The sequence below is a fragment of the Hemitrygon akajei genome, chromosome 27, assembly GCF_048418815.1.
Source record: "Hemitrygon akajei chromosome 27, sHemAka1.3, whole genome shotgun sequence".
NCBI lineage: Eukaryota > Metazoa > Chordata > Chondrichthyes > Myliobatiformes > Dasyatidae > Hemitrygon > Hemitrygon akajei.
In genome coordinates, this window is record NC_133150.1 from 53,096,128 (window position 1) to 53,121,395 (window position 25,268).

Here is a 25,268-nt window from a genome sequence, read left to right on the forward strand (position 1 = left end):
CCCTGTGGAACAACACTAGTCACAATCAGTCAAACTGAGAAAGATCCCTTTATTCCCAGACTTTGCCTCCTGCCAATCAGCCACTGCTCTACCATGCTACTGTCTTTCCTGTAATACCATGGGCTCATACCTCATTTAGCAGCCTCATATGTGGCACCTTGTCAAAGGCCTTCTGAAAATCCAACTACACAATATCCACCGATATTTCTTTTGTCTACCGTGCTTGTTATGTCTTCAAATAATTCCAACAGATTTGTCGGGCAAGATTTTGTGTTAAGGAAAACATGCTGACTTTGGCCTATTTTGTCATGTGCCTCCAAGTATCCAAAGCCACATCCTTAACAGTCAGCTCCAACCTCTTCCCAACCATTGAGGTCAGGCTAACTGGCCTATAATTTGCAATTTCCAGTCCTCAGGGATCTATTAATTCTTGAAAGATCATTACTAATGTCTCCATAATTCCTTCAGCTACCTCTTTTAGAACCTTGGGGTATACTCCATCAGGTCCAAGTGACTTTCCTACCTTCAGATTTTTCAGTTTTCCAAGAACCAAATCCCTAGTAATTGCAACTGCACTCTTTTATGCCCCTTGGCACTCTTGACACCAGCATACTAATCGTGTCCTTGTCCCGTTACCATCTCTCCAGCGTAATTTTCCAGTGGTCTAATATCTACTCTTGTCTCTCTTTTACTCTTTACTGTACACAGGTATGAGAAAATCTTTTGGTATCCTCTGATACTTTCTAGCTTACCTTCATATTACATCTTTTCTGTCATGGTTTGTTTATTTGCCTTCTGTAGATTTTCAAAAATGTCCCAATCCTCTAACTTCCCGTTAATTTTTGCTCTATTATAAGCCCTTCTTTGTTTTTATCTTGGCTCTGACTTTTCTTGTCAGCCTCAGTTGAGTTATCCTGCCTTTAGAATACTTCCTTTTCTTTCAGATGTGTCTATTCTGTGCCTTCCAAATAACTCCCAGAAACTCCAGCCATTTCTGCTCTACCATCATCCCTGCTAGTGTCCCCTTCCAATCAACTTCGGCCAGATCCTCTTCGTGCCTGTTATTTCCTTTACTCCACCATAAATCTGACTTTAGCTTCTTCCTCTCAAATTGCAGTGTGAATTCTGTGATATTATGCTCACTGTTTCCTAAAGGTTCCTTTACCATAAGCTCCCTAATCACATCTGCTTCATTACAGAACACATAATCCAAAATTGTTGATATCCTAACGGGCGCAACCAAAAAGCCATCTTGGAGGCATTCCACGAATTCTTTCTCTTGGGGTCTAGCATCAACTTGATTTTCCCAATCTGTCTGTATATTTGAAATCCTCCATGACAGATGTAACATTGAATTGAAAAGAAGGAAGAGGAACAAAGATTTGACCAAATACTGTATATCTCATGAACTGAGGTGGACAGAAGGCCAGTAGATCAGCAGACACTGTGTGTTGATTTTCTCCAGGAATGGCAAGCACAGATTGGAAACTGGGTGTGACTCCCTCTACACCAGCAGCTTTGTAGCTCCGCCCTCAGTCTCTCGACCTCCTCATCCCACAGTCGGCTGTGATCTGGACCACCCCTAAAGGGAGGAGGGGGGTTGGGGATGGTGGATTGATGCTGGGAATGCTGCTCACAGGTGTTATGGGGAAAGGGATCTAAGTTCAGTGCTCCCCTGCAGCTGGACCTCCCCCTTCACCTGGGTCAACCTTTACCTCAACCCACTGCCTTGCTCCATCACTGGCCCTGGGCCAGACCGACTGATCTCCACACACACATTCTCTCTTCCTGACCCCACTCTTGCATCCCTTTTCTGCACCCACCTCCTTCCCCCTCCACCCTTCCCTCCCCTTTCCTCAACCCCATCTTCTTCCCCTGCCCCTCCCTCATTTCTTCTTTAAATTATAAAATGAGTGCTTAACACGTAACAGGAAATGACAAGAATTTTTTGCAATTCAGTGGATCTTCACTTAACCTAACACCAGAAATGAACATAGAAATTTACAGCATATTACAGCCCGTTCATCCCACAATGCTGTGCCGGCCACACTTTGACAGAAACAAGCCCTTTAGCCCATCTAGTTTATACCAAACTATTGGTATTGAATTCTGATTTTACAGAAGATCAGCGATCATGTCACAAACCATTCTCACGTATGGAATGTACTTCACGATACTCACTGGAGTTTAGGAGACTGAGGGGGAATCTCATTGAAACCTATCGAATATTAAAAGGTCTAGATCGGGTGGACGTGCAGAGGATGTTTCTAGTAGTGGAACAGTCTATGTCCAGAGGGCACAGCTTCCAAATAAAAGGATATCTCTTTAGAAGAGAGATGAGGAGGAATTTCTTTAGCCAGAGGGTGGCGAATTTGTGGAAGCCAATTCCTTGGGTATACTTAAAACAGAACTTACGTTCAAAGTACATTTATTGTCAAAGTATGTATTCTGTATACAACCCTGAGATTAATCTTCTTGCAGGCAGCCACTGAACAAAGAAACACAATAGAATCCATTAAAAACACACACAACGAATATCGGCAAACACCCAATGCACATAAAAGGAACAAATCATGCAAACAATGAAAAAGTAAACAAATATAACGCAGGCGGTTAACCGCTGAGTCCACAGTCGTGGAGCAGCCGCAGCGCAGAGGTTAATGCCGATGGTTGCAGGACACAGCTGCAAAGTCTGTTCAGTGCTGAAGAGAGCAAACTTCACTAAGTAGTGAGCTGTACATTAGCTCGTCGGGCGCCCTCCTTCTTGACGCCTCGATCTAATCGCAAATATATTCTTTAAAAGTAAACCCAACACATTGAACTCCGCGAATTCTAATTCGCTTGCTTGTGCACCGCGATCGCTGATTCGCCACCCTGTGCACCGCGATCTCTGATTCGCCACCCTGTGCACTGCGATCTCTGATTCGCCACCCTGTGCACCGCGATCTCTGATTCGCCACCCTGTGCACCGCGATCTCTGATTCGCCACCCTGTGCACCGCGATCTCTGATTCGTCACTCTGTGTCCCGCGACCTCTGATTGGATGAAACCTCGCCTTGTTGAGCAGCCGCCTGATGCGGAGCTGCCGGATTGTTGGCCGGTGGTCACCGGGGTGACGGTGATCGGGAGGCGGTGCCATGCAGCTGGCGGCGACGCTTCTTCAGTTTGCGGTGTGGGCGGGTGAGGGGCTGCTGGAAGGGGAGGGGATGGTTTGGGAATTGGGGTGTATTGCCCGTGATATTCCTCTCCGGTCTGTCCCTGTATCAGTTCCACTCACACCAGCCCTTCCCCACTCCCACCACAACATCATCCATCTCGCCCAGACCCCATTTACTCGGGACATCTTCCCTCCAATTTCCCAAAGCTTCTGGTGTCCCAGCCCCACACAACCCGCTTCTACCTTCCGCCCAAGATCCGCAAATCCAACTGTCCAGCCTGGTTTTATTTTTAAATTCTGTATTTTCTTATTTATTTGCTTATTGCCTGGGTTGCATAGATGTTACTGGCCCTTCCGGCGTCAGTATGTGCAGCCCAGTTACAGCATTAACTTAGTAACCCATATGTCTTTAGGAGTAACTGTGGGATACCTGAGGAAATCCATGCAGTCATGGGGAGAATGTGTAAACTTCTTTCAGAGAGCAGCTGGAACTGAACGGAAGTCACTGGTGCTGTAACTTATCTACTGTGATGGCATATTGTGCCATATTTTTGCCAGTTCAGTCCCTTCCTGCTTGCATCCATGCTCTGCAGTCCAGAGGGCAGTTTCCTCGTCCTACAATGGAATTAATATCCTTCCCCCCACCTGCCACATCCCTCATCCCTCTCCTCAGTCTCCCACTGCCTCCGCTACTTCATTCCCATCCTGCGAGCTTCCTGCATACCCTGCTCTGTCTTTGATCCATCCCTTTCCCTCCCCCTCTATCCCCATCCAGATGTGGCTCAGGCTGGCTGGAAAGCCTCCCACGTGGTGAATGCCAGCATTGGACACTCGGTGACGTTGCCACCCAACCTAAAAGCCCGCCACCCTGAGATTGTTCAGTGGGGTTACCGCCGGCAGAATGCAGAGTCCACTGTCACCCTGTGCGAGAAGCTGGGCAACAGAAGCAGAGTTTGCCTCCCGCCCTTCGACACTCAAATGGAGATGCTGCCTGACTACGGGCTCCGGCTGTTCACTGCCAAGCTGTCAGACAGCGGTCTGTACCGCGCGGTGGTGTGGTACATCTGGGATGAGATGATTCGCAGTGTCGTACAGCTGCAGGTTTATGGTGAGTGGTTCTTCGCTCCTCCTGTTGATCTGAAATGAAAAGGAGAGTGGGTGAGTAGGAAGCTGAAAACAAATTGTGAAACTTCTTTGGATATATAAAAAAGTCAAAACTGAGTATTTTGGGGGGCTAAGGCAAGAGATATTGTATTGGTGAATAAAGAGATGACAAAGGAATTCAGCACATCTATGGTGAATCTGCAGCTCAGAGAAATCACCATCATTCTCGGCTTTCGGGAGGTAGTGGCCTTGCTGCTGCTGTCAAGTGTCTGTTTTTGTCTCTGACAACATTTGGAATTACTTCTTTGCACAGGCACTATCCTCTGGAGGTTGTACCTTAACCTTCAGTTCTGTGTGCCGCAGATCAGCAGGTACCCCTCGCTTTCCACCTTGATTGGGACATATATCGTCAGTCCTTCATCTCTCCCAAATATCCTTCAGAGACACTGACCAGTATCTCTCAGTTCTTCACTCTTGGGATGATATCTGTACACTGACAGGTGTCTTTCAGTCCTTCTCTCTCGGGGAATATCTGTACACTGACCGGTGTCTCTCAGTCCCTCTCTCTCAGGGAGATATCTGTACACTGACCGGTGTCTCTCAGTCCCTCTCTCTCAGGGGATATCTGTACACTGACTGGTGTCTCTCAGTCCCTCTCTCTCAGGGGGATATCTTTACACTGACCGGTGTCTCTCTGTCCCTCTCTCTCAGGGGGATATCTGTACACTGACCAGAGTCTCACTTCTCACGTGTGTGCAGTGACGGGTGTATCTCAGGCACTCTACTGGGAGGGGGGATAATAGTTCACTAACAGGGCCTCTTTCCCTCTCACTGACCCTCTGTGTTCTGCCTGCAGAGCCGGTGGGGAATATCTCAATCCTGGTGACCCGAGTGGAGGAGGACAAGGCCTGCCTGCTGCAATGCATGGTCAAGCGTGGCAGTGGGCTGCAATTTGTTTGGCACGCTGCCGACTGTGAACTCAACTCTGAGCAGCTGCACAACGTCAGTAACAGAGGCAGTTACACTATCGTCTCCATCAACGCTGTGGATGCCTTCAGCCCCTTGCTGTACCGTTGCACTGTCTCCAACCCCGTCAGTGAGCGGAGCATAGAGATCAATCTGAAGCAGGACTGTAGTACAGGTTTGTCCCCGTTTAGGTGGTGGGATGGGGCGGTCTGCTTGGGTCTGGCTCACTCTGATTGGGGGCGTGGCAAAGTGGTGGTGGGGCATGTTTCACCCCTTCACTGTGTCTAGCCCCTTCTCGGGATGCGACTGCCTAACTGTTCTCACTCGAGTGGGACTGCTGGGATTTGACCTGTTCTCTCCCAAGATGGTCTTGATGAGCTTGGATCTGGTTCACCAGGAAAAGCTAACTCTGCTTGAGTTCGGCTCTAACTTATCCTGTGAATGTCGGGATTAGCCTTGATTGGCCCCACACTCATTACAGATGGTCAAGTCAGCTGTTCCTCACCTTGCGATAGTCCAGGACAGCCAGGGCTTGACCCTGTTTTCTTCCAAGTAATTTCTGTTGGCCAGAGTTTTGTTCTGATCAAGACGGTGACATGAGAGTCTTTTGATTTTGGAAATCTGGAGCAATGCATGCAAATTGCAGGAGGAATTCAGCAGGTCAGGCAGCATCTCTATTGGGAAGTTAACATGTTTCGGGCCAAGACCCTTCATCAGAACTAGAAAGAAAGAGGGAAGAAGCCAGAATAAATGTTGAGGGTGGGGAGGGGGGGAAGTGGAAGAGCCCAAGCTGGTGGATGATAGATGAATCGAGGTGAGGGGGGGGGGGGGGGGCAAAGGAATGATGTGAGAAGCTGGGAGGTGATAGGTGGAAGAGGCAGAAGGTTGAAGAAAGAATCCGATGGAGAGTAAACCAGGGAATAAAAGGAAGGAGATGGGGAACCAGAGGGAGGAAGGTGTAGGTGATGGGTAGGCTGTGAGGGTGGGGGAGAGGAAAGAGGAGATAAAAGATCAAGGTGGATAAAGGAAAATGTCATGGGTTTGAACAGGGTAAGCAGAGGGCAGTGGAGAAATCAATGTTGATGCCATCAATTGGGTATATATTGTGCCTCTAATTTACAGCTGGTCTCAGTGTGGCAGTAGAGGAGGCTGTAGACATATGGGTCATTGGGTAAATGGAGATAGGAATTAAAATGGCTGGTCACCAGGAAATCCTAGCTGTTAGAAGGGACTTTGAGTGTAATATCGCTGAAATCAGCCATTTTAATTTCCCTTCCCATTCCCAAAATGATATGGATGTCCACAGCCTCCTCTACTGCCATGTTGACCAGACACAAAATGGAGGAGCAACACCTTGTATTCTGTCTTGGTAGTCTTCAACCTGTTGGCTTGAACAGTGATTTATTTATAGCCATATAACCACTCCCATCTTGCCCCCCCACCACCTTTTTTCATTTTTCTCTCTGGCCGCTTTACCATTTCTCATTCCCCTTTCACACCCTCAGAATCTGCCCTTTACCCATACCTTCCTCCTGGTCTGGATCACTCATCATTTGACCCCACTCTCCACTGAGTCAGTCTGAGTTTACCTGCAGTTTTATCTCATTTAATTGGGGTCAATTAGCACATTCTCACTCTGCTAAGTCTAGATCACACTGGGTTTGGTCCTAATCTTGCCCTTCTTAGTCCAGGTTGGCTTTGGTCTGGTTCTGCTTCCCCCATGTATTTGGCCTTAGTTAGTTTGGATCAGCCTGGGCTTGGTCTATTCTCATCACTACTTAAGTCTAGTCCAGATGAAACTGATTGAGGGTGAGAGGTCAAATAAGCTGACCCAGTCTAATCCGGGTAAGAATAGGGCCAAAGACACCCTAATCCAGTTATATCCAGACTAACTCATCTACTAAGGTTATGATAGAGTTACAGGGGTTCAGTTAGGAGTGCCTCTGTAGATCTGTTGCTCCACCACCCTAGAGACCCAGGCTGAAGTCTGACCTAGGCTGCTGTCTGTGTGGAGTTTGCCCATTGTCCCTGTGACTGCATGCATTTCCTCTGGATGCTCTGGTTTCCTCCCATGTTCCAATGATGTAAGGTTAGTAGCTTGTAAATGTTGCTTGCCTGCAGATAAGTAGTAGGGTCATAGAGTTATACAGCATAGAAACAGGCTCTTTGATCCAACTCATCCATAAGACATGGGAGCAGAATCAGGCCATTCAGCCCACTCGGTCTGCTCTGCCATTCCATCATAGCTGATTTATTATACCTCTCTACCCCATTTTCCTTCCTTCTCTCCAAAACCTTTGGCACCCTGACTAATCGAGAACCTATCAACCTCCATTTCAAATATAATATACCCAATGACTTGATCTCCATAGGTGTCTCTGGTAATGGATTCCACAGATTCACCACCTTCTGACTAAAGAAATTCCTCTTCATCTCTGTTCTAAATGGATATCCCTCTATTCTGAGTCTGTGCTGTTGACTAAGATGCCTATTTAAACTAGTCCCATCTGCTTGCATTTGGTCTAAATCCCTCTAAACGTTTTCTAGCCATGTATCTTTGTATGGATTTCTCTTGAACACTGTAATTGTAACTGCCTCTAGCACTTCCTCTGACAGTAGGTTCCATATATCCACCGCGCTGTGTAGGAAAATCTTGCCCCTTATGTCTTCTTTAAGCTTTCTTCCCTCTCATTTTAAACCTGTACTCTCTTTTCCATGTGTGGCAGGGTGGAGATGCATCTCTACCAAAGGAGGTGTAAGGCACTCCTTCCCTCCGCTGGCCTGCAGATCACCCTTTGGCAAGATTTAGCACCTGCTTAGCCCCCAACCCCCGAACAGGATCATATGAAGACATAGGAGCAGGTAGTGGATGGTCGAATGAGCAGCTGATGTCTATCACGTCTTGGTTATGCCATCACTGACGCCAGGCAGACAATCTTTTTTTTAAATTTTTTTTTAGATTGTGAGGACACTCAGTCCTCATTTATTGTCATTTAGTAATGCATGCATTAAGAAATGATACAATGGTCCTCCAGTATGATATCACAAAAACACAAGACCGACCAGGACTAACTAACTAAAACCACATAATTATAACTTATAGTTACAACAGTGCAAAGCAATGCTGTAATTTATAAGGGCAGGCCATGGATACGTAAAAGAAAGTCTCAAAGTCCCCGATAGCCCATTATCTCACGTAGATGGTAGAAGGAAGAAAAACTCTTCCTGCCATGAACCTCCAGCGCCGCAAAGCTTCCCGATGCAGCCTCTGGGAGCACCCGACCACAGCCAACTCTGAGTCCGTCCGAAAAACTTCGAGCCTTCAACCAGCCCTCTGACACTGAGCGCCAAGCACCATCTCTGCCGAGCACTTCAACCCCGGCCCCGGCCGCCAAGCAACAGGCAAAGCGGAGGATTTGGGGCCTTCCTCTCTAGAGATTTCTCAATCGCACAGTAGCAGCGGCAGCAAAACAGGCATGTCAGAAGTTTCACCAGATGTTCCTCCGTGCTTCTCACGTCCATCCCCATCAAATCAGGATTGTGTACGACCCCTACTTACTGATAACAGATATTCATTCCTGGAGTGGCCGCATGCACTGCCATCATGCCGCCATTTTTTCATCATTTTCTCATCTCTGAAATGTATTGATAATGACTGGGGTTACCCGTCTTGTAACGACTCTGCACAGAAGGCAATGGCAAACCACTCGTTAGAAAAATTCACCTCATAGTCATGAAATCATAATTGCCCATGTCATACAACATAGCACATAATGATGATGATGACCCTCTTTTCTGTTCTAGGAAAAAGACCATGACTATCTACACAGTCTATGGCCATTGTGATTTTATAGAGCTTGATAAGATCACCCCTCAAACTCCAAGGGAAAGAGCCCCAGCCTAAACAGTCTGTCCTTAATACTGAAGCCTTGGAGTCCAGGCAACACCCTTGTGAATCTTTTCTGCAACCTCTCCAACTTAATCACATCATTCCTATAGTGAACACAGCTGTACACAATACCCATTTGCAGTCTCAGCAACATCTTGCACAGCTGTAACATGACATCCCAACTCTTGTTCTCAGTGGTACAGCTAATGAAGGCAAGTATTCCATACTCTCTTCACCACCCTCTTTAGTATATTGCAACTTTCAGTGAACTATGCACTTGTACAACTACGTCTCTCAGTTCAGCAACCCTTCCCAGGGTTCTGCCATTCACTATGTATGTATCACCCTGGTTTTAATTTCTCAAAATGCATCTCTTCACACTTTTTCAAGTTAAATTCCATTTGCTAGTCCTTTGCCCATTTTTTCCAGTTGTTCTAATTCCCATTGCAACCTTTGATTAACGATACTAATCTCTGATAGGGTAAAACTGGTGTGACTATAGACATGAGTTATACACAAGGTTTTCTGGTCAATGAGTGAATAGGAATGCCTAGAGAGCGAGAGACAAAAAAATGTAGTACAGGTTATTCAAAATTCCAAAATCCCATTCCTCCAAAATCCAATTTTTTGAGCACTGGCATGATGTCACCAATGGAAAATTCCACAAGGATGGTTTCCAGGTGATGTGCAGTCCTCTGAGCACTGCAGACAGTTCTGAGAAGTGACCTCACATATGTAATGGACCAAAATTCATGAAAAATAGAAAAACACAGCATAATGCGAAAAATGAAGATCACAATCGTGTATTAAAAGAGTGGATTCATCAGTGTCAGTGTGAACATATGCTGCTTAACAGTATGTTGATCATGAAACAAGCAAAGATCTATCATGATAAACTGAAAATTGAAGGTAATTGTGATCGCTCCACAGGTAATTAGCAAAAAAAATTTAAGAAAAGGTACAGCATTAAATTTTTTAAAGATTTAAAATATTTTAAAGATAAATCATCTACTGAGCATGAAGCAGCAAAGAAATTCATTGACGAGTTTGCAAAGAACCTTGCTGATGAAAATCTGACAAGTCTACAATGCTGATTGTTTTTATATCTTACATAAAACCTATAAAAAGGAATTACAAATAGTGTACTATAACCTTTTAATCAAAGCACTGCATCACAGGTGGAGACTGAAAGCCTGCCATTGTTTCTTGTTGTTCAACAGCTGATTCAGTATTCTTCTGATGCTGCTGTGCTGCTTCTGTTACCCTGCACACATTATGTTTTCTTTATAAATGATATGTAATAATTCTTAGTGTAAAGTTCATATGTGTGATGATTAAGTGCAAGATGCAGACTGCTTACCAGTAGTACTTAAATTCAGAGTGAGAAATGATGGTGATCCCAAACTCTCTGACTATATACAGGTGCCCCTCACTTTACCAATGTTCGCTTTACGCCACTTCGCGTTTACAAAAGACCTACATTAGTAACCTGTTTTCACATTACAAAGAGGATTTCTGCTTTTACGAAAATTTTTCCCATATAAGTTAATGGTTCTTCGCTTTACGCTATTTTGGCTTAAGAAAGGTTTCATAGGAACGCTCTACCTTTGTAAAAGGGGGGACACCTGTATTCCAAAATCCCCAAAAAGATCTGAAACACTTCCTGCCCTAAGCATATCGGATACGAGATGCTCACCCTGTAGTTGTAAAATACAGAGCAAGAAGACATGTCAGCAGGTCTGTCATGTGGTTGCATCTTAACCTGAAATGTAACCAGCCTCTGCGGATACTGCTTAACCTATTGGGTTAACCCCATGCACCCCTCATACAATCTCTTCTCCCTCCTGCCATCTGGGAAAAGGCTCTGAAGCATTCAGGCTCTCACAACCAGACTATGTAACAGTTTCTTCCCCCAAGCTGTCAGACTCCTCAATACCCAGAGCCTGGACTGACACCTTGCCCTATTGTCCTGATTATGATTTATTGTAATGCCTGCACTGTATTTGTGCACTTTACGCAGTCCTGTGTAGGTTTGTAGTCTAGTGTAGCTTTCTCTGTATTTTTTTTTACGTAGTTCAGTCTAGTTTTTGTACTGTCATGTAACACCATGGTCCTGAAAAACATTGTCTCATTTTTACTATGCACTGTACCAGCAGTTATGGTTGAAATGACAATAATGACAATAATTAATGAGTACTTTAGATCTGTTTTCACTAAGGAAGACACAAGCAATCTCCCAGATGTATGGTTGGGCCAAGGACATAGGGTAACAGAGGAAATGAAACAGATTGACATTCAGAAGGAAACGGTGATGAGAAGACTGATGGGACTGAAGGCTGACAAATCCCCAGGTCCAGATGGTCTGCACCCTATGGTACTAAAGGAGGTGGCCATGGAAATTGCGGATACATTGGTAATCATTTTCCAATGTTCCTTAGGTTCAGGATCAGTTCCTGAGGATTGGAGAATGGCTAATGTTATCCCACTTTTTAAGAAAGGAGGGAGGGAGAAAACAGAAAACTATCGACCTGTCAGCCTGACATCGGTGGTGGGAAAGATGCTAGAGTCCATTATTAAGGATGAAATAGTGGCATATCTAGATAGCAGTGATAGGATTGGGCCGAGCCAGCATGGATTTACCAAGGGTAAATCATGCTTGACTAATCTGTTGGAGTTTTTCGAGGATGTAATCAGGAAGTTAGACGGGGGAGATCCAGTGGATGTAGTGTACCTCAATTTTCAGAAGGCATTTGATAAGGTCCCACATAGAAGATTGGTGGGTAAAATCAAAGCTCAGGGCATCGGGGGGAAGGCATTGACATGGATAGAAAACTGGTTGGCAGATAGAAAGCGGGTAGCGGTGAATGGGTGTTTCTCGGAATGGCAGGTGGTGACTAGTGGGGTGCCACAGGGCTCGGTATTGGGACCACAGCTGTTTACCATTTACGTTAACAATTTGGATGAAGGCATAGAAAATAACATCAGCAAATTTGCTGATGATACTAAGCTGGGTGGCAGTGTGACATGTGATGAGGATGTTAGGAGAATTCAGGGTGACTTGGATAGGCTGGGTAAGTGGGCAGATACTTGGCAGATGGCGCTTAATGTGAATAAGTGTGAGGTTATCCACCTTGGGAGTAAGAACAGGAAGGCAGATTATTATCGGAACGGTATATAGTTGGGTAAGGGAGAAATACAAAGAGATCTCGGAGTCCTTGTTCATCAGTCACTGAAGGTGAATGAGCAAGTGCAGCAGGCAGTGAAGAAGGCTAATGGAATGTTGGCCTTTATTACAAAGGGAATTGAGTACAAGAGCAAGGAAATCCTCTTGCATTTGTACAGAGCCCTGGTGAGACCACACCTGGAGTATTGTGTACAGTTTTGGTCTCCAGGGTTAAGGAAAGACATCCTGGCTGTAGAGGAAGTGCAGCATAGATTCACAAGGTTAATTCCTGGGATGTCTGGACTGTCTTACGCAGAGAGGTTAGAGAGACTGGGCTTGTACACGCTGGAATTAAGGAGATTGAGAGGGGATCTGATTGAAACATATAAGATTATTAAGGGATTGGACAAGATAGAGGCAGGAAATATGTTCCAGATACTGGGAAAGTCCAGTACCAGAGGGCATGGTTTGAGAATAAGGAGTAGGTCATTTAGGACAGAGTTAAGGAAAAACTACTTCTACCAGAGAGTTGTGGGGGTCTGGAATGCACTGCCTCAGAAGGTAGTGGAGGCCAATTTTCTGGATGCTTTCAAGAAGGAGCTAGATAGGTATCTTATGGATAGGGGAATCAAGGGATATGGGGACAAGGCAGGAACCGGGTATTGATAGGAATTGATCAGCCATGATCTCAAAATGGCGGTGCAGGCTCGAAGGGCCGAATGGTCTACTTCTGCACCTATTGTCTATAAAAAGTGACTTGACTTGACTTATGTTCTCCAGCTTCAGCATCTGCAGTCTCTTGTGTCTTCAGCCTAGGTTTGATCTCTTTCTCACCAGGATAGTGTGAGTCGGTCTTGGGAATATGTAATGACTAGAGGAATGCTACACACCGGGTGAATGAAGGACACTTTGTGTTTTATATTCCAGAGTTTGATATGAAGTCTTTACCCATCTGGGCCTTGGTAATCATGGGAATTTTTGGCTTTATCCTGATAGTCTTACTGATTCTTTGCTGCTTCTTACACTGGTGCAGAGACATGAGATGGTTCTTTCGTAGCAGACGAGGTGAGTGTCCTGAGGGCTCAGTTTATCAGCTGTGAATTCCCTCCTCCTTCATACTACATCCCCATTAATTCTCACTTCTATCTCTTTCTCACTGAGGTTTCCTCTAATACACTGCTTCATAATCTATGGTTTGCAGTTTCTCTGAATTCTGTCACCTCCCAATTCCATGATGTGTTGTGTCGCAACTCTGTATCTCAGTCTGCATCAGTCTCAGTGTATATTGTTCACAATTGCACAGTATCACACTCTGTATCTTGTGTTATATCTATTCTGTATTAAGCTCCACATTCTGCTTGCATTGTGTTCTGTTGTGTGCTCAGTGTACTTTGTGCTCCCTCATACCTCACTCGGAAGTACTTTACTTGCCATTCTGTATTACACTGCATCTCTTTTTACTTAGGATCCGAGAGTGACCCTTCCACTCAGGTCCTGTGGGTTCTGAAGTGACTGCTGTTAACCATAGACCACTACAGCATAGTACAGGCCCTTCAGCCCTCCATGTTGTGCTGACCCATATAATCCTTAAAAAAAGTACTAAACCCACACTACCCCATAACCCTCCATTTTTCTTTCATCTATGTGCCTGTCCAAGAGGCTCTTAAATACCCCTAAAGTTTTAGCCTCCACCACCATCCCTGGCAAGTCCTTCCAGGCACTCACAACCCTCTGTGTAAAAAAAACTTACCCCTGATGTCTCCCCTAAACTTCCCTCCCTTAATTTTGTACATATGCCCCCTGGTGTTTGTTATTGGTGCCCTCGGAAACGGGTACTGACTATCCACCCTATCTATGCCTCTCATAATCTATCAAGACCTCTATCGTCCCCTCTCATTCTTCTACACTCCAAAGAGAAAAGTCCCAGCTCTGCTAACCTTGCTTCATATGACTTGTTCTCCAAACCAGGCAACATCCTGGTTAATCTCCTCTGCACCCTCTCCATAGCTTCCACATCCTTCCTATAATGAGGTGACCAGAATTGAACACAATATAATGAGGTGACCAGAATTGAACACAATGTGGAACCTTTTCCACAGACAGGCAGGGAAGTGGCTGACAGAATAGGAAGATCGAGTGAGGTGGGGTTAGGCCCTAAAAAATGTTATTAGCATAAAACCTGCTTGAAGAATTGAGATTCAACAGTAGTTATTGGGGAAAGGATTGATGCAAATCTTAATGTCAACAGTTCCTTTCCCTCCACAGATACTGAGTTCCTCTGGAGCATTTTGTTTTTTTTTCTTTCTCCAGATTCCAGCACCTGCAGTCTCGTATCTGTGCAGGGAATCTGGGTGCTCCCCATACACAATACTGAGGTTCCCAATCCCATCCTGAGCGTTCCCTCTACACTTGGAGCAGCCATGGAGCAGGAGCAGTGGGGATGTTATGTTTCTTTATGGAGACTTTGAGTATATCCTTGAGTTACTTCCTCTATCAGCCCAGTGATCTCTTACCATGATAGAGCTGGGAAGAAAGAATGTGTGTTAGAGGAACCTGGCACTGGGCTCCTGAATTACATTGTTTGACCGATGGGACAGGGTGTAACAGGGCCCTCTATGCTGGGGATGTCAGACTGACACAGATCACTGATATTGGTTCAATGATCCTTCCAGTGGATTGGGAAAGGTTTGTGGGGACAATGCTGCTGATTACATCTCTCCAGTAGCTTGCGGTGCCTGCTGTAGGTGGTCCAGGCCTCTCAGGATGGCAGGGTTCACTGCTACCCAGTAACTATGACTTGTGCCAGGACCGAGGTTCTGACTCTCAAGCATCCCATGATCAACTGAGGCTATGCTGATGCATCGAAGCTGGTGATGAAAGTCACCATCAATGTTCTCCTTCAACAAGAGGTAGATTCTGAGCAGTTTACCATTTCCCACCGTCTCACCTTGGATCTGTTGTGTAGTGGTGACAAGTGGTTGAATGTTGGGTGTGGGCCCATCCTCTTGCACTTCAGTGAATAAGCAGATGACGCTTGAAGCTTGGTCTCTGAGTACACACAAACACAAGGAATATCTGCACACTGAAGATATTGAGGTCAGGCTGGCTTTGATCCTAGAGTGGTCACCATACCTTGAATCAGTTCCTATAAATTCTGAAGAGGCAGTTTAAGGAGCTAAGATGTGGCATTGTAGCAAGCAGCAGGGAGGTAATGTTAGGGTGGAAATACAGGCTTGTTTGACACTGGTCTTCACTGAGATGGCACCTGCCTTGCACCCATTGAGATTGGAACTTGCATGTTCTTAGGAAGCAAGCATCAGATGGAGATGAAATCCTGTGGGCAGATGAATTTGGGAAGAGCTGTTTTCCAATCCCTCCTGGTTATTGGAGTCAAGGCTTTGGGAGTCGTCACACAATGAAGGCCATGCTCAATGTAGATGTGAATGCATGCAATACACAGTCATTTTTAAAAAAAACTTTTGGAGGAACTCAGCAGGACAGACAGCATCAATGGTGGCTGTTGACATTATGGTTGAGACCTTTCTTCTGGACCTGGACACTGGTTCAGGGAGCTCCTCTTGGACCACTGGGTAGAGGAACCTGGGACTTACCTGTGGGAGACAACAGGGAGTTACTACTGTCAGATCTCTCTGTTGTTGCATCTCAATTTGTGACTGCTGCACCTGTATCTAACTCTGTCTCATTCTGTACTTTGCTCCAATCCCAAATCTCAGAGGCACACACTTGCGTAGGTACCCAAACCACGTGGCTGGGATGTTGATACACATTCCTGCACTCCCCGTGGAATTGCAAATATAAAAAGCATTCATGCGCACATATGCCCATAGAAACACACAGATCACTAATTTCTCATGTCTCTATTCTCCACATTGATTAAAGTTTTTCTTTGGGAGCATGAGTCCATGGTGTGTGTGAGTATATAAGATCAGGTGTGTCTGAATGTGGATTCATTGGGTCAAGTGAAGTTCATTGTAGAAAGAAAAATGGCATGTAAGGTCAGGCAAAACACAGCATATAAATTTACATTAATTCAACAAGATGATGACCAAAAAAACCACACAAAAGAAGACATCAAAGGGGAAAACCATAAACAGACAATTCCATAATTTTGCAAGACACGGTTGGTAGTGTTGATGCTGAGGTAAGGTGATGGTTATGCAGGTCAGTTCAAGAACGTGAAGTTGGTAGGAAAGCAACACACAAAATGCTGGAGGAATTAAGCATCTATGGAAATGAGAAAACGGTTCACCTTTCTGGCCGAGATCCTTCTTCAGGACATTCGACCCAAAATGTTGACTGTTTACCCTTTTCCATAGACACTGCCTGGCCTTCGGAGTTCCTCTGGCATTTTGTGGGTGTTGCTTTGGATTTCAGCATCTGCAGATTTTCTTGTTTTGGTGGTAGGAAAACAACCATCCTTCCCCTATCCCCCCCCCCCCCCCACCCACCCCGAGAGTGTGGGTCTGGCTTGAATCAGTCTGATGTGTGTATATATCAGTGGGTGTTAGATTATAAATACTATCTATGTTTGCTTGTTTGTGCTTGTGACTGACAGTGTGAATATGCACATGTCTGTGTGTGAGAAGCAGAGAGCCTATGAACATCGTGTGTATATGTGAGAGAGAGATTGAATGCACACACTCACTGTGTGAGTGAAGAACCTGTGATCATCGTGTGTGAGTGAGTGTGAGGGAGGGACAGAGAATGAATGCACACACTGAGTGGAGAGCCTGTGATCATTGTGTGTGTGTGTGTACACACACACTCACTGTGTGAGTGTGATCACCCTGCGGCTGCAGTGTTTCTCCAGTGCCTCACGTGTACCTTTTCACATCCTCAGAATGGTTCAGTCCGCCAGTCACCCAGTATCCTGTTTTTGGCTTCGTCATTCCACCGCCTGCTGAAAATCCAGAAAGGTGAGAGGGCTGTGTACTGTCCTTTGGCAGGTAGAGTGTGAGGTGGGCGGAGAGGGTAGTCTACGCATTACTACATTGGACCTGATATGGCGTCTCAGGGAAAATTAGCCAGACCACTCTGACTTTTCAATGTTTCGGTAATGTGTGAAGCTTCGTTCTGCCTTCTTCAAGAAACACAGGGGTTGAGAGAAGCCATTCATCTCCTGTCAAGCATTTTATACAGGGGTAGAGGAAGCCCTTCATATGAACAAGAGGATGTTATTGTCCTCATGCCATTCCACCTCCAGTGAGATCTTTGCACCTTTTCCCCACGCTACTAAATCATTTATTTTTTTTAGTGACAGAAAGCTGGGATTAATATGAACTAGTCAGAGTGGATGATGGGAGTCAGTAGTGAAGAGTCCATGCCTTAATGGTGTTTATGATCTGGACATGGAGCACAGAGTATATTTCCAGACTCTGTTGATAATCCTAAATTTAGGGTAGCAAACAGAACTGATGATTCCAGCCAGCTGGGACAGCTCACAGTTACACTGCAATAATGAGACAGGTGGAATTTGTAAGACTGAGGGGAAATTGCTTTACCCGGTAGGGAGTTCAGTCCATCAGAGACTGGGGCCTCAATTGCTGAGGGATTTCAGGACAGGGGTCGCTATTTTTGACTATTTAGGGAATTAAGGTGTGTGTGGAAGTAGGAGAAGAGGGATTGAATGGAGGAGTGGGAGCAAGAGTTTGAATGTTATAATCCTGTTCCTATGTCTCATGTTCTTATCAAAGTGACAGGGCAGGTCAGGCAAATTATTGTGGAATCCTACTAGACCATGAGTTTATAAGCTTGGTCAGGAATACATGACCAAGATAGTGAGGGTGAGTATTTATAAACCAGCTGTAGTCTTGTGTCCATCCTGAGATCCACCTTTTGGAAAAGATGTAAGATCATTTAAGAAAGAGTTGTGGTAGGTTTTCTTAACATGCTTCGAGAGATAAGGGACTGCCAATGTGAGTTTAAGAAATGGAATCAGAAGGCCATTCAGCCCCTTGATCTTGCTGTCCCATTCACTAATATCACAACTGATCTATTGCCTTCAGCCCCACCTTCTGCACTAAACCCACATCCTTCAATATCCAAAAAAACAAGCAATCTCTATACTGAATCTCCTTAGCAAATGAGCCCTCATGGCCTCTGGAAGAGATAATTCCAAAGACTCCGTCATCTCTGTCATGAATAACTTATCCCTCATTCTGGGATCTGGGCACCCCAGCCAGGGGAAACACCACATGCAGGTTCTTGTATCAATGAAGTACAGGGAAACACTACATGCAGGTTCTCATTGAAATCACACGCTATCCAGAACTTGGAGACAAGACAGATGCTTGAAATCTGGATGCACACACAAAATACTGGAGGAAGTCAACAGGTCAGGCTGCATCCATAGTGGAGAAGAGATAGTTGATGTTTTGGGCCAAGACACTTCATCAGGCCTTGCTATCTTTGAAACAGAATGTTCTGTCCTCAGCAGGGGCCTTACCTTTGTTCCTCTTGCACCCATACATCAACAAATTCCACACCCACCATGACTTGAGTCCATCTTCTGTTGCCTCCATCACAGGCCTACTTATTTGTCTGGAATCCTCCCCATCCCCAATGATCTCTTCTCTTGCCTTAGGCCGTTCTCTCCTCAGGTTATCCTCCTCTTAGACACCCCTTTCTGGCCTCTTCCAGCCCTGGATCTTTTCATCTCCAACTCACAACGGGATGTTAAATATCTCAGCTTTATCAATTCCCTCACCCCCTCTGAATGCATGCTGCACTCTCTCCATGCTACTCCCAACCTCACCATCAAACCCACAGACAACCCAACACCTTTAGTGAGGAACAATGAGATTAGATACTATGGAGGAGGAAATCTCCAAAGGTGAGGCAGTAGCCTGATGAGTCCTGATGAAGGGTTTCATCCCAAAATATAGACTGTCTATTCCTCACCATAGATTCTGTTTGACCTGCTGAAATCTTTCAGCATTTTGTGTTGATCTTTAACTTGGAATTCAACTCAGCCTCAGGGGTAAACCATTTTGGACTGTGATGAAGAGGAATTTTATCATTCAGGAGTATTGAACCTTAGGAATGCAATGCCTAGAAGACTGTAGTGACTCAGTCATTGCATTCAAAACGGATCTATGGATTTTTGCATACTCAGAGGAACAAACGATACGAGAATAATGCAGGAAAATGTGTGGGAGAAGATCAGCCATGATTCTGATGAATACTAAAACTCACTTTTCAATTAATATATGGACTTGAGATCACTGGGACTAAATCCTGGAACTTCATCCCAGTAATACTGTGGGAGCACTTTCACCAGAAGGACTGCACGGAAAATTAGCTTACCCAGGGGAGGGGGGGGGGGGAATGGTATCAAGGGCAGACAGGATAGGAAATAAATGCTGAGCAGAGTTTTTAATACTCTGGAGGAACTGAGCAGTTCCAGCAGCATATATGGAAATGAATAAACAGTCGACGATTCAGGCCGAGATCCTTGGGTTTGAAGCACTGAATATTTATTCATTTCCATAGATGATGCCTGGCCTGTTGAGTTCTTCCTGCATTTTGTATGTGTTGCTCTGGACTTTAAGCATCTGCATAAACTCTTGTGATAATGAAATGCTGACATGAGCACAATGGGTCATCTCATCGCCAGATCTCAGCAACAGGCATCAAGACCTTGCATGCCCTGTGTTCAGAGAGGCTCTCCCAGTCAGATCCATCCTGCATGCCTAGAGACTGTGTGATGTCTTTGAGATGATTATAGTGGGGATAAGACTGTTGATCTCCTTCTTGCAGACTGCATTTGCAAGAAGGGTGTGGAAAAAGATGCAAAGGCTTGTGTCATAGTTCATCCCAAGCATCTTCGATCTATGGGATGATCCAAGGGGTACACATTGAGATGTACATCAAGTGCAGCTGGTAGGTCAACTCGGAGAAAACACCCTTTGAATCCATCTGAAACTTGTCCTGCCAGCACATTTCAGGCTGCAGGAATTCGTGCTGAGGAACGCACTGAAGCTTGATGTAGCCATTGCAAGGTGGCCATGAGTGGGAACAGTCCTTTTGGTTTAATAGAGCGGTATTTAATATATTGTCTATGAATGTAAGATTGAAAGGGCAATGTATGGTTTAATCTTGTAAACATTTATTATGAATAAAATTTAATTTGATATATAAAATATAAACAAATGCTGGACAATGATAGCACCAAGGATACCCCCAAAAAGTGAATGAATTTTTTTTTTAAAGTTTCACCATTTGTTGAGATCACTTGGTGTATCTGAAAAGTATAGACCCTGTCTGCTTTATCACTCCTCATCTGTGCATTCACAGGTTTGTCTGTGCTGAGATAACCTCACCACTGTCTTGTCTACACTGCCCATCCATCTTGAATGTACCTCATGGAGTCCATCTTAAAACAAGTTCTCTTCTCTGCTTCTTCCTTAGTGGGTGAGCATTCCCGAAACGCTGCTTATGCACACCTTGCTCAGCCAAGCTCCTGGGACTACAGCAATCCCCTTACCACTCCCAACCCCCGCTCTATGATTGACATGACTGAGGATGAGCTGGGCATCAGTTGAGTGCACTCAATTTACTTCCAAGGTGCGGCTCATATGCTTGGTTTGAATTTGCTGCATTGTTTCTCCAGTAAACAGCATTTTTTCAACTCATATTGAGTGTCTTGACTCAGAAGGGATGTTCGGTAAGGGAGGGGTCATGCCACACTGCTGTTCTGGGTGCTACGTACCTGCATTTTGTGATGGGAAATCACAAAATCACAACTCTGATGAGTGGACAAGAAACATAACACCCAGCCTCTGCTGGGGACCTAGAGACTATGATTCCAGCTGATTTAGTATGGGAATCTTTGGTGAATTCAGAATTAGAGAGCAGGGCCTGAGGTTAAAGGTCAGGGCCTGTGGTTGGATAGAGGTTTTATCTGGGATTATTTGTGAGACCATGTTCAGATTAAAGACCAGTGTCTTGGGATGGGGTGTGGTCGGGATTCATGGTCTAAGGTTGAATGTCTTGAGCTGGATTGGAGACATACTGTAGGATTTAGGAACGAGAGTCTAGGGTTGATAGGAGTCAAGTCTGGAATTAGGGGTCTAAATCTAGGATGGAGTATCTGCTGGAGTGGGGCCATTTGCAATTGAGGATCACAGTCTGTGGTACATATGGGATTAGAGGTAGGGACCAGAGTATGATTGTGTATTAGAGTTTGGATCATTCATGATTTAGGAATGGGAATCACGGTCTAGTATTAGGGATCAGAGAATGATTCAGGAACTGGGATAAAGAATAAAAGACAAAAGTCTGGGGTTAGTGATTGGGGATGTGTCAGGATGTTAAACTTTCGGTCATTTTCTTGGATTCAGGATCATATTTAGGGATTAAAGATCAGCATATCCAGATGAAGCATCGAGGGTGACTAATATTCTGACAGGCAGGTTTGCTAGAGTTATTGGAGAGGTTTAAACTTAGTTGGTGGGGGGGGTGGGTAGGGACTGGAGTGATAGGTAGAGGATGAGGCAGATGGTATACAAGTAGATGCAATGTGTAGTTTAGAAAGGGATAAGAATTTACTGTAACATGGCAAAATTGAAAAAGGTGATGAATACAGGACTGAAGGTGCTATATTTGAATGCATGTAGTATACGAAATAAAGTAGATAATCTTGTAGCGCAGTTAGAAATTGGCAGGTATACTGTTGTGGGCATCATAGAACCATAGAAAATAGGTGGAGTAGGCCATTCGGCCCTTTGAGCCTGCACTGCCATTCAGTATGATCATGGCTGATCATCCAACTCAGAACCCTGTACCTGCCTTCTCTCCATACCCCCTGATCCCTTTAGCCACAAGGGCCATATCTAACTTCCTCTTAAATATGAACCGGCCTCAACTGTTACCTGTGGCAGAGAATTCCACAGATTCACCACTCTCTGTGTGAAGAAGTTTTTCCTCATCTCGGTCCTAAAAGGCTTCCCCTTTATCCTTAAACTGTGACCCCTCGTTCTGGACTTCCCCAACATCAGCATCACTGAATCATATCTGAAAGAAGGCCATAGTTGGGAGCTCAGCATAGATCTTGTAACAATGGGGTAGGCAGAAAGGATGCGATGGTTCCGTTAATAATAAATCAAGTCCTTAGGAAAAGGTACCTATTGAACCGAAGATGTAGAATCCTTGTGGGTAGAGTTAAGAAACCCCAATGGGAGTTATATACTGGCCTCCGAACAGTAGCCGGGATGTGCGATAATAAAATACAATGTTATAATAGTCATGAGGGATTTCACTATGCAGATAGATTGGGAAAATCAGGTTGGTTGGATCCCAAGAGAATGGATTTGTAGATTGCCTATGAGATGGTTTTTAGAGCAGCTTATGGTTGAGCCACTCGAGGTAAAGGCAATTCTGGATTGGATGTTATGTAATGAAACCGATTTGCTTAGGGAGCTTAAATAAAGGAAGATGCAGGATGGATACATCCCAAAGATGAAGTATTCTAAATGGAGGATGAGACTACCATGGAAGTCAAAGAAAGGATGAAAGCAAAAGAGAGGGCATATACAGTACTGTTCAAAAGTGTTAGTCATGTGCAGTGTATATAGCTAATGTAAGTGCCTGATATTTTTGCACAGCACTGTAGCAATTTTAAGTATTACACTGTATTGCTGCCACAAAATACATCATGACATATGTCAATAATGATAACCCTGATTCTTGTCTGAGGGTGGGAAGGGAGAGGGAGAGGGGAGAGGGAATACATGGTTGGGAGAGGAAGGGAGTAGGAAGCACCAGAGATACATTCTGTAATGATTAATAAACCAATTGTTTGGAACCAAGTAACCTTGCCTTGTGTCTCAGGGCTGTGTGTGTCTGCACCTGTACCAACTCCAGCCTTGGCACTCCTTCACTGCCACCTATCCCATACCCTTCCTGTGGTGTTCCACACTTGCCATTCCTTTGCTGCCACCATATTTACAAACACACTTTGTGCTTCACATTGACAAATACAGTACCGTGCAAAAGCCTTGGGCATATGTGTCTAGCTAGGGAGCCTATACATGTGCCTAAGACTTTTGCACAGTACTGTAATATAGCACAAACTAGTGGGGAGCTAGAAGAATGCAAAGCTTTTAAAACACAATAAAAAGCAAAAAAAAACAATAAGAGGAAAGAGTAAACATGAAAGTAAGCTAGACAATATTGTGATGCTCGAGGGGGGGGCGTGATCAACAACCTGCCCTGCATCTCTAATGGCTAGTACTGTTTATTGTTCTTCTGTTAAAATGCTTTTGTGGGATTATGGTGGGAAGTTCCAGTTCATTTATTGTTACATTTTAGCTTGATTTATACAGTTATTCGTTTGTCTTTTTGTGGGTCACTCTAATTGTAACCGGGGTGTGTGATGGTCACCTCCCCATCTGTATGCGACTGGTTGGGTTCTCTCTCCGGATCATGGTGCCTGGTCTGTTTTGTGTTTATCACAATAAAACGATTGTTGAATTAATGAGCTTCCTTGTCTGTCATTGTGAACCAAATGCACACCATGTACTAAAACAGGAAACAATTTTTTTTCAGGTATATGAAGTGTAGAAGATTCAAAGTGTATTTATTATCAATTAATGTATAAATTATACAACCTTGAGATTTGTTTGCTTAACAGGCAGCCACAAAGCAAGGAACCCGAAAGAGCTAAATTTTTAAAAAAAGACCAAACCCAAGTGAACACAGAGAAAGAGCAAAAAAAAACAAATCATGCAAACAGTAGAAGCGAGTAACAACATCATTCCGAACTAAATTGAGTCCTTAGATACAAATCTCTGGAGCAGCTTGGAATAGGCCCAAACCTTTGGCATTTAGTTTATCATATTAGTAGGGCAATTTGCCACAAAGTTCGCAGACACAAAGCACAGTAGCTGGGGTCATTCACACAGCCTTAGAGTAGCAGAGAGAGGAGCCCCTAGACTATGTGGGCTGGCATTTAAATTATCCAAACCTCGCACCAGGAACAGGGCCACACCATGGCAAATCGCTCCAGGCCTAGATTTCACTGCCAGAGAAGCCGTTCTCAACCTCTGCAAATTGACGTGGAGAGTGATCCAACCTTGCCCAACTCTCGACACCCTGCCTTTCCAGTCTATCTGAGCCAGTGTCCAAACAGTCTATTGTACATTGCATTAGGACCTGGGCGAATTACTCTGGGTCCAGAACGCACTGTGCAGTGATTCACTTTGGATCTGGAATTCACTGCCGAAAGAAGCCGAAGAGAGGTAAGAGTGCATATCAACCACCGGAAAATGACACTGAGAGGTAGTAATGAGGACAAAGAAATGATGAATGAACTCAATAAGTATTTTGATTCAGTTCTTACTGTGTAAGACACTAATAGCATGTCAGAAATTGGAGATTGTTAGGGAGCAGAAGTGAGTGTAGTTGCTATTACTAAGGAGAAGATGCTTGGGAAGCTGAATGATCTGAAGGTAGATAAGTCACCTGGACCAGATGGACTACATCTCAGAGTTCTGAAAGAGGTAGCTGAAGTGATTGTGGAAGCATTATTAACAATCTTTCAAGAGTCATTAGATTCCAGAGGAGGGAAAAATCGCAAGACACTCCACTGTTCAAGAAGGAAGGGAAGCAAAAAACAGGAAATTGTGGGCCAGTTAGCCTGACTTCGGTAGTTGAGAAGATGTTGAAGTTCATTAATAAAGATGAGGTTTCAGGGTATTTGGAGGCACATGATAAAATAGGCTTAAGTCAGAATAGTTTCCTTCAGGGGAAATGTCGCCTGTCGAATATGTTTTCATTCTTCGAGGAAATAGCAGACAGGATAGACAACAGTCAGTGGATTTTGTTTAGTTGGATTTTCAGAAGGCCCTTGACAAGGTGTCGCATAGGATATTGCTTAACAAGATTTGAGTCCATGGGATAACAGGAAAGATAGTAGCATGGATAGAAGATTGGCTAACTTTCAGGAGACAGAGTGGGAACAAAGGGGG

The 25,268-nt window shown here is 44.6% G+C and overlaps 1 protein-coding gene across 1 annotated transcript; it reads left to right on the forward strand.

The window, feature by feature from the left end:
- The first annotated feature begins 3,084 nt into the window (after positions 1-3,084).
- LOC140717058 (signaling lymphocytic activation molecule-like) lies at positions 3,085-21,729 on the forward strand. The gene is made up of 6 exons (XM_073030240.1): positions 3,085-3,180; positions 3,933-4,265; positions 5,118-5,402; positions 13,207-13,344; positions 17,141-17,216; positions 20,710-21,729. Exons 1-6 carry the CDS (start codon positions 3,138-3,140, stop codon positions 20,714-20,716), a joined length of 882 nt encoding a protein of 293 aa, XP_072886341.1. The 5' UTR covers positions 3,085-3,137; the 3' UTR covers positions 20,717-21,729.
- Positions 21,730-25,268: the final 3,539 nt, after the last annotated feature.

Excerpts from the sequence above, each read along its gene's own strand:
- LOC140717058 (XM_073030240.1), top strand. The coding sequence starts at position 3,138 with ATGCAGCTGGCGGCGACGCTTCTTCAGTTTGCGGTGTGGGCGG. Across the intron at positions 4,266-5,117 it reads CGTACAGCTGCAGGTTTATG|AGCCGGTGGGGAATATCTCA; the intron begins GTGAGTGGTTCT and ends TTCTGCCTGCAG. Across the intron at positions 5,403-13,206 it reads GAAGCAGGACTGTAGTACAG|AGTTTGATATGAAGTCTTTA; the intron begins GTTTGTCCCCGT and ends TTTATATTCCAG.